Raw genomic sequence first — 10,344 nt, forward strand, 5'->3', positions numbered from 1 at the left:
TATTAATAGACCATTAAGCACATGGGGAAAAGATGCCCTGTGGCTGAAGCACAGTACTAAAAGTCAAGAAACTAAGGATTAAAAGAAAAGCCCTAGGCCCTCTCCCCTTTAGGACAGGGAAAGGAGAACCAGCCCATCCATCATTTCTTTTGGAAGCCATAATTGGATTACTTTTTATCAGCATTTTAAGAGCCCCAACAGCATGTTTCTAGTCCTCTCCCTGAGGTCTCTTTCCTCTGATACAGGGTGGGTCTGTACAAACACACACACGCAGATGCCACATTCAACACAAGTGAGGCAATGAAAACAACTGGCAAGAGCAGGTGAGTCGCCAGTGACAGGAGAAGGAAAGTGCTTCCCAAAGCGGGTCCAATGCCAAGTTTCTCTCCAGCTAGCAACAAGCATGCTCTATCAGGCTATCCCATTGCGAGCATCTCTGGCAAGTCTCTGTTGGTCCACCTGAATTAGATCGTTAGTTGATATGACCCTCCTGAGAGAAGAGAAATTAGAAACCCTTATTTAAAAACATGTAAAATCACAGTAACAATGTGTGGATAAACACTGCAGTATTGTCTTGTTTTCCCTTCTGGGACAAAAAGAAAGGCCTTTCTTGTGCAATTTGCCACATGGCTACCTTAGCAGCATGAGAATATATTTTTGTTTCATATGACTGAAGTTTTTTCAGAATGAGGTTTACTTCACTTACAGTATAATTACATATTTGGAGTTTATTCTAAATAATCAAGGCTAGTTTGTTCAGACTCGAGCATTCTTCAAAGTATCCCTGATTTACTGCTTAGGTGAAAATGCAGCAGTGTTCTCCCTGGCCGGGCAGGGGAAGACCCCTTCAGCACTCCTGCTGTAGTTAAACCCAGGCATGCTGCACTGCCTTAGGAAAATTTATATCTTTCTTTTTTGATGAAAGCCACATTAAGGATTTCAGTATTCCACCATGCCTACAAACAAAATTAATTGCAAACTAGAAATAGTTGCATGAATGTTTTGCTGAAGTAAAGAAGAGCTCTGCTAGCTTCTGCTTGGCATGAGACAAGTAATTTGATAATTCATATGGATTGAACCAAGCAAGGCATACTTCCAGATGTTACCTAATTGAAACAAAACCATAATACATCCTCCAGCATCTGGCATTAAAACAGACAAACCAATCAGATATACCAATGTCGCTACTATTTTCCTGAAGATTTGAGATGCTTTTACAGCGGCATCCACAAACTGATACACGGTATTGTGTATTTTTATCCAACACATTCTTTTCCATCCTATCAAAAGCTCAGATAGAAGTGATAAATTCTAGAGCCTCATTTTATTTATTAAAATCACTACTAGGAGAAAGGAGTATCTAAAAGAAATTATTCAACAAAGGAAAGTAGACTTATGACGCTTCATACACTTTCTTCTTCTCTGAAATGGTTGTTTAATGTTGGATGCACAATGCACCAATGATGGTGCTAAGGTTACGGGGCATAAAATCCATTTCTCTTTTTGTGCAAGACGACGCATTAATGTGCACATGGGGCCAACAGGCAGCCAGCTCTGGCATGAAGGACCAACTCAGAAGGCATCCCAGACTAAAATGCCCATCATATCAACCCAAGTTAATACATATTCAGTGGACTGGTCCTCTTGGTAGGAAAATGCAACCACACAGGAATGACTGTACAAAACATCAGATGTAATTATTAGTCAAGGGGTTAACTTCAATACCTTGAACAATTTAATCTATTTCTGTAATCAAAGCACAGAAAAAGGAGCATTTCCAGATTTTTTGCACACCGGAAAAAGAATTTGAATGTCCAAGACTGCACCAAACATGCATTTACTCTTGTAATGGAAAACAGAAGGTTCAAAAAACTTATATTTATGATGCACAGGAAACAATCTCTTCTGATAAATTGCTACAAGAAATTCAGCTCAACACTATACTTTTCAAATTATCCCAATTGATAAAAGCACATACGCATAACAGTGGAACACAAAAACTTACACTTTGGATATTGTAAAGGAATTAATTTAACAAAAGTGAAACATTAATAAGAGAGGTTTGCTACTACCACCTTTATTTATGCCAAGAAAAATAACATGAAACCACAGTGAAAGAACAAGCTTTGGCACACTGAGAAACGCACAGTTTAGAGCAAAATGACTTCTAAGCAAACACCTACGACAACACAACTGTGCAAACCCTGCACAACATCAGGAATACTTCTTTAGTCATGACTGCTTTGGGCATTCTCACTGAAAAGCGGCTAAAAAGCAAAGAGGAGCCTACCTGCTATGTAACTGAAGTTTATGCCAAGATCACAGAAATCTCAGCAAAGTAGACGTTTGTCTGCAGCACCTTAATACCACAAGAACGATCAGCTTCCTCTTGATCAAAAGGAAAACAGACACAAACACATGAAAACAGTAGCAAAATCCTCCAGATATTCAAGCGTAAGAGAGAAACTGATGTCCCAGAATTTAGGGCAAAACATTTCCACACAGCTGGATCTGGCATTTAGTAAGCAAAAAATGATATACACAAGTAATATAGTAAATGAAGACAACCACATGCTTCACGAGACTTAATATCACAGAGGAGATAGATATTAAATAGATAAGGAAAAGTGTAACTACTGCGGATAATTCACTTAAGAGTTACAGAAAGAAAATTAAGACGAAAACTAAGATGTGACCAACAGGCATTTTAATATATTAATTCATTACATTTGGAGAAAGCCTGAAATGAATATTCATTATGTATGTACATACACAGGAGGCACAAGACAATTCAAAAGCAAAAGTAATTCTATATAAAACATTTTGATTACTATTTAACTGCAACAAAAAGTACTTTACTAAAATCCTTACAACATTCAGACCTGCGGAGAGTGTGCTGGGTGGTAGGGTTTTAGGATCTTGACAGTTTCATGATACGAATGAAGAAAAAAAAGTGTATTATTTGAGTGACAGATAGAGTCTGGCAGATGTGTTCCAGTATTTTAAATAACATAACAATAATCTTGAGTTTCTTTCTTTTTTTTTTTTTTCATTTTAATGGTTAGATAGATTTCCACTGTGTGAAACCTACTCACCTCTTATCTTTACACCCCCCACATCATCACCGTTCATCATTGTGGAGATAAAACGCAGTGAAAGGTATTTCTAAATACCCTAAAGTCAGACCAGGGTAATACTATGCTGTAAAATACCTCTGATTAGCCAAGATTTCAAGTCACTTTTTTTGTCAGTTTGATAGGCAGACTACTGTATGACTTAAGTAGCACTAATTCACTGGCTGAGTTGCTTGAACACAAGTATAATAGGAAAACTAATATATACCATGTTCTTATATGCACTGCTTCCAACCATAGAAAATACACAGCTGATATATCAAGTTGTGGTGGAAATACCAAACACAAGTCAATTACAGCAAAAGAACTCTGAAATTATCTAGATGTCATAAACCATGCAGGTTAAAAAAAAAATCTGTTGCAGTACTGAAAGAACTTTGCTTTTGATTACTGCAATAACCTTGGCTGAGTTACAGCATTACTACTCCTTCCATTATTTAAGCATATTATCCAGATTTTCCCTCTCAGCCAGTAGGAGAGATTCAGGAAAGTTATATTTGGGTGTGTAACACAAGTGTATTAAACATACTTACTGACCCGAGTCACTGTACCACAGTACACCGAGAGCTGAGTATAACCTGTCACACACACATCACCTGAAAGGTAACTATATCAAACAGGACCTAGAAGATACGCAGACCTCACAAAACACAAAGTTATCAGGTGGAGAACAACTGTGAGAGCCAGTTAAAGAGGAAGATGGAAACAGGGAGGAGATGAGTTGGTTGTTACTCAATGCAGTGAGCATTCCCATAGTTTGCATTAGTTTCCCCCTGATCAGCTGTATTTCCCCCTAACTTGTACGGTCCAGTTATTTCTAAAAAATCCATACAAGCAATACTTTAAAAAACAAAACAACACATAAGCGGATACAGAACTTAAACTGAGAATAACTGCTTCTAGGATCTGCTCAACAGCTTGAGTCAATTGTAAATGAAGGGCTGAAAACTGCAATGCCCTGTCAGAGAGTTGGTGCAAAAAACAAACTTCAAGAGGAGTGGTCAAGGCAAGTGTAACAGAGAAAAGCCAAACAAGCTACTCGGCAATATTGACACTGGGACCTTCTGGCAGAGGTGAAACACACAAGAAGGAAGTAAGATACTTTTTTTTTTAATCATCTGCCCAGAGTTAAACAGAATTAAAAGCCTTGCTCTTACTTTTCTGTAGCCTTAAAATGCATTTGTAAGTGAATGACAGATATGAATAAGATTTTAAAAGTATTTCCCCTGTTGGTTTTGCTTTGCACACATTAAAAGACTAATAACTAAGAAAGTTACAATTGTATTTTATTTATTAATGAGACAAAAAAGCCTTACTACATAAATCTTCATACAATATCAACATGCAGGATACATAGTTTCATTTACATTAAATATGTACCTGCTCCTTCAATTAGCATGTCTAGAAATAATTTTCTAAACAAAAGCATCCATGATGCCTTTCCACTGCTACAGATATACCAGCCACCAAAGCAAATGGAGGTATGTGACACTATACCATAGTGTCTTACAAACACTAAAGTTTTCAGACGCTTCAGTTTCCTGACACGTGCATTTCAAGCAATATACGTTCCTTTCATTTCTGCAGTCTTAGAATTCAAAGGCAAGATATTTTTCTTCACTGTGATTTAACGAAACTTAAGTTTAAGTTGGAAAGGGATCTGACCTTTTTTGGGGGAGGAAGGACAGAGGCAAAGTCTGTCAGTGTTACAATGTTTTAAATAATAAAACAATAACCTTGAGAGGACGTAGTGTATTAAACTGCTCTGAACTAAAACCAATACTTGCAAATGGTAACATCACATGAAAAGCAGCACATGAATTAACCTTGGGGATAAACAACCTTGAATGCCCATAAATGAAAGAAAATAATCTAGTACAAAAAAAGAGTGTAAGTATACTTTCCTTACATCATTTTGGCTGGTAACAAATCAGTTGGAAAAGTACTGCTGTCAAGAAGAAAAACCCACACAGTATTTTTAAAGAAATACACACATAAATTCCTTTCACACAAACTATTTTTGTGATATACAGTCTAAGTTGGCACAATACGTAATTTTTTCTTAAATCCTGGCCAACTTTTCTGTAAGAAGAAAAAACATATTTTGCTCTGAAAACCAAAGTGTTCAGTATTTCAATCTCTCAGAACATACATTAAGCAAATTTCACTGGGCAGCAAAAGGGAAGATGACAGTTTCAATACTGAGCAGCTTGTCCTTCAAATGCTATTTAGTCATTACAGTTACTACAGATGGCAGTGGCAATAACACCTACATTTTGGTCACCTAATGCCCTCCGTGACAAAAAGATTCCTACAATGTCTTCTCAGGGTGTAGCATCTCTATTGTTTGACTATGCTTTTGATTTTTGGCAAAGGGAAACACTTGAGCTCTGCAAATATTACTTGATTGTGCAACAGAATTTTGCTGCTTTTTGCAGAATTATAAACCATTGAACAATAGTCTCTTCCCTAGTAGTCAAGAGATGCAAGTACCTTCCCTTACTGCAGGCTTGTTTGTTACAGCTTGATCTGAGCAGACAGCCTGAAGTGATGGACATGCTAAATCTGGCGCCTCACTTTCATTGCCATCCTAGCAATACCCTCAGCATTGGAGGACCCTAGAGGTCACAACTCAGATGCTGCCAGAAAACTACAAAGTTTGGGAAGGGGGACAGTGGCGGCAGCCACCACCTGTCGCTGGGGCAGCACCCCTTCTGGGGGCAACACAGTGGGAAGGAGCATTTTACTTTGGGACACCTAGGTAAAATTCTTCTTACCCCTATGAACAAGATGGGGACTCCACGACCAAGATGTACATACAAACACGTGAATTAAGAGAGCATCAGTTCCACATCTCTGTTAATGATTTGTGTTAGTAGCTGTTGTGATTGCTACAAAATTGGTAAGTTGGGTCCCAGGAAAAAAAAGTCTCATTCTCTGCTGCAACCGATCCAAATCCCACCCACACTTCTGTCTGTAAAACACACCACAAACATACAATCTTTTACACCACATCGTATATTATCTTCTAGCAGCCAAATCAAATAAAATAACAGACTTGGCTGAGACTGCTCTATCCTGCCATACTTGACCACAAGTGTTCAAATGTTGATGCTTGACCACAAGTGATTACATCTGCCCATGCTCTACAACACATGACCCATTTGATATCATCTTTAATCACACCACATGCTGCCTTTTCTATGGATTGTCAATTTCATACAGGGTGAAAAACAAATTATGTCCTAGTCTATGTAATGAGTGAAGCTTTTTTGCAACATTTGCCTCTGAAGTTAGAAAGTATAAATTAGGAAAACACAAGAAGAAAAAAGTCTAGGAAGAGTGCGAGTGAATATTGGGCAGACTTCCTTACACTTTAGAGAGGAGGGGGAAAAAAAAGTCACAAATATAAATTCTGAGCATTAGTTGTTTTTCTCCCCTCTCTTCCATGTGAAACATGAAAAAATGGAGACCCAAGACCTAGAAGTGTTTGACTGCTCAACCGCAACAGCTTACTGTGGGAGCTGTGACTGCTGAGCAAAGGAGGAGGGGGAGGAACAGCAAACACGGGCGTTCCTGGCTCCCCACACAGCATTACCTCAGAAAAGTCAAAGACTTGGATTCATCTTCCCACTCCATAAATTTGGGATAATACTACCTCCTTATCTCCCAAAGCAATTGTACAGCTACTTTTAGAAACTACAGTAGCTTAGGACAAGAGGGAAATTAATTCCCTCTTACGCCCCAGGTTTAGGTGGTTTGCCATCCACAAAGCAAAAGCCCCATATCAGATAATTAAGGTAAAAGTATAATGAGCAGCTGCCTAACACCTTAATCACCACTCATCTCATACGTCGAACCAGGGAGAGGTCACGTGAAGAAAGAGCAGCCAGACCCACCCTGACACTTACACTTGAGGCCAAGAGCTAAGGTCATAGGCCTTGACCCTAACATCTCATGGTGCTGGGGGGCTCGATCCCACGCCACACGCAACTCCATACGCCGTAGTAGCCTCCACCACATCTCACACACACCCTCTTGGCCCTCGGAAATTAGAAGTTACATTCACTGCACAACGAGGAGGGCCCTTAATAGGAGCCGTGCCTATAAAAGGGCTCGGAGTGAGGCGTTCACACTCGATACCAGCTCGACCAGTTTGCTGCCCGGGTTGGCCAACCAGTACAGGCAGGCCCAGGCACCGCTGAAAATGAGGTTTATCCATCGCTGCCTCCCCGCTCTCCACTTCGGGGCAAAACCAAGCTGCCGCCCTCCCCGGCAGCACCGCCGGCGGTCGGGGAAATCGCGGCGGCACACGCGGCTGCCGGGCGAGCCCGACACGCCGCACAAAAGCCACCTCATGGCAAACACCTCCCGCACCACAAAGGCGGCACCGGGCGGCGGAGGAAGGGGTACGCCGGGGGCCTCGGGCGAGACCCGCTCTGCGTCCCCCCAGGAGCCACCAACCGCCGGCTCCCCCTGGCGCCGGCATCCCCGCGGCTCCGGCCGAAGATAACCCGCCTCATCCCTCCGCGGGGCCGGGGCCGCCCCCCCTCCACGCCCCACGGCGGCCCCGGGGCCGGGGCCGGCGCCGGCCCGAGATGGCGGCCGGACCCTCCCGCCGCCGCCCCCTCAGCGCCGCGCCGGGCCGCACCTGCCAGGCAGGCGGAGGAGCGACCCTCGCCCGCCGCCTCCTGGGGCTCCGGCAGCCCCGGCCCGGGGAGGGAAGGGACGGGACGGCGCCGGGGACAGCTGAGGGAGGTGGGCGGGCGAGCCGCCATCCTCCGGCACCTTGCAGGGCTGTAGACTCATCCCCTACCTGTCGCCCGCGGGTAGCTGCGCGCAGCCCCCGGCTCCGCCATCTTCCTCGGCCAGCGGCCACCACCGCGTCCTGCTGCCGCCGCCGCCGGGGCTTCGCTCCGCGGCGACCAGCGGCCGCCGCACAGGCGCACTGCCCGCCCCGCGGCACCTGACACGACACGGCGGGGAGGAGCGGGAGCGGGGCCAGGCACGGCGGCGGACGGCAGCCTGGTGCCGCTCGGCGGCGGCTCCCCGCCTGGTGCCGCCTGCGCGGGACGGGGGCGGCTCCCGCGCCGCCAGGTGCTGCCGCTTGCCCCGCCCCGCCCCGCTCCGCCGCGCTGCGAGCGGGGGGGGTCCCGCCGGTAGTCACTCGGTAGAGCCTCGCCCCATCCTGCACCCCTCGCTGCACCCCGCCGCCCCGCGGCAGCTGCGCCGGGGAGAGCGGTGCGGGCCGGGGCACCGCCTGCCTGTCAGCTTGCGCCGTGGGTCTGCGCTCCGTTAGGCGAGGCAGCGCGGCCACGGCCCAGCCTGTGCATTGGTGAGCGGGCATGTTTTGCCGGATTATCCCGGCGAGTCAAACAGCGCGCCCTCCGGCTTTCTGGGAGGTCCTGCCATTTTTTCCAGGTTTTTCCATCCAGGAGGTTGCGTGCGCTGTTTGCAGCCACGCGCCGCCTCGCGGAGTCGATGGCCCCGGAGAAAGGCACGAGCGCGTCCTCCTCGTCGGGCCGCTGCTGGCGGATCCCCCCGCGGTCGCTCCCGCCTGCGGGCCCGCGGGCGGCCCTTCAGGCTGGGCTGGCCCTGCGGCGGCCGTACCGTTCGTACGCGCGTTTGGAAGAGGAGAAGTGAAGACACGTCATCTTTTTTTCTCCTAAGCGTTTATACGCTAGCGATCGAAAAACCCCCAGAAGTTTAACACGCAGCTTGCATACTTGTTTTGCTCCCGCCTTCCCGTTTTTGCTGACTCTTGGCAACGCGGGGACGCTCTGCAGCGCTGCAGGAGCGCACGCGGCCCCCGCGGGAGGCCTTGGGGCAGCTCCCGCTCCGCTGCCCCGAAACGCCGCCAGAACGGGTGCTAGACACCGGAAAAACTCACTGCCTCATCTTCAAAGCCAGTTTACCAAAACTGAAATTTAGGACGTATTTAATTCTCCCGCTTTCTGTTCTTGCTCCTTTTGTTCTGTTCTTTTTGCCTGGCAATTACAGTCCCGTTATAGTCTGGTCAATATAAGGGGATGGAGGAGGAAAGTGTTTTCCGTTCATTTTTGTTGGAAAGCAATTGCATTGGTATTCCTGATGTGTCTCCCAGTAAATTCCTCTTCGTTACTAAGCGCAAATTATTCTGTTGGGACTTGCTGGTCAACAATCTGCCTTTCTTCTATACATTTAAGTGGTGTCCTCGTGTTTGGGTTCACACACCTCAATAGAACTTTAACTACACAGATTTGGGTTTTGGTGGTGCATATAGTAACAATTATTCCTGATGTTGCTTTAGCAGTGAAAGATTTTATTTTCATTGTTTATAACTCTGCCAAATTTTAAAATGTTTCACTTGACATTTTCATGCCAGCTGCTTCTCAGTGTAAACTCCTGATTTCCAGGGGCTCCTTTGGCAACAAAACCAAACGAAGGAAGGCTCTCCTATAACCTCCATTAATCTTCAGCCTGTTGGTGCCTGGTGAACACACGGCAAGGCGCAGCTGGTCTCAGTGCACGTTACGTGGGCTTGGTGCTGAGGGAAAGGAAACGGAGAGGATGAGTTTCCAGGACTGGGTATTAGGAAAGCAGAGAATGGATGTGGGGGATACGACGGGACAGGAAAAGGTGGCGAAAGGGGTTTGAGGGTATCTGCAGGGAGGGTATTTGGGCAGGAGCCTGTGGCTGTGTGGAGAGGGATGAGCAGGACCACAGGAGAATGTGCCCTGGGGAACGTGAGCCTACTACTGCTGGCTCTCAAGCGGTCGTGAAGCCCGGCAGCATAGCGTGTCACATGGAGAAATAGGTAGTTTTCTACGACTGTAATCTTCTCTGATAGCTGGCTTACAGCCTCACCAATATTCAGACTGGGAGTCATGCAGTGAAAAAAGGATTTTAAAGAAAGCTTAAGGAAACTATACGGAAAACATTAAAGCTCTAAAGACAAAAACCTTCCCTACAGTACTGTATGTAGTATGTGATATGAGTCAGTTTTAAAATTACCTTTGCGGAGTGTTTTTTCCACAAGACTCCTGCCTCATTCAATGCAAAGAATGTGTTTAATTAATGTATAGTTCTTCAATGTTTCTCTTCATTTTCATCATGTAAAGTGGAATCTTTCATGTCATATTCACTGCACATTCTTCAAACCCTGCCTTGAAGGCAGGTTAATTAATTTCCATGATGGCTTTCCTGTGGTACTCTCATAACTCCTTCAAGC

General features: G+C 45.2%; 1 protein-coding gene across 1 annotated transcript in view; it reads right to left on the reverse strand.

Annotated features, from left to right (window-relative positions):
• The window catches only part of MAP7D2 (MAP7 domain containing 2), an 83,840-nt gene extending 76,707 nt beyond the window's left edge, over window positions 1–7,133 (reverse strand). Inside the window, 1 exon segment of the mRNA XM_059817209.1 lies at window positions 7,046–7,133. Coding sequence (XP_059673192.1) covers window positions 7,046–7,133 — 88 coding nt within the window.
• Window positions 7,134–10,344: the final 3,211 nt, after the last annotated feature.

This window comes from Gavia stellata, chromosome 1 (genome assembly GCF_030936135.1).
Source record: "Gavia stellata isolate bGavSte3 chromosome 1, bGavSte3.hap2, whole genome shotgun sequence".
NCBI classification, from domain to species: Eukaryota; Metazoa; Chordata; class Aves; order Gaviiformes; family Gaviidae; genus Gavia; species Gavia stellata.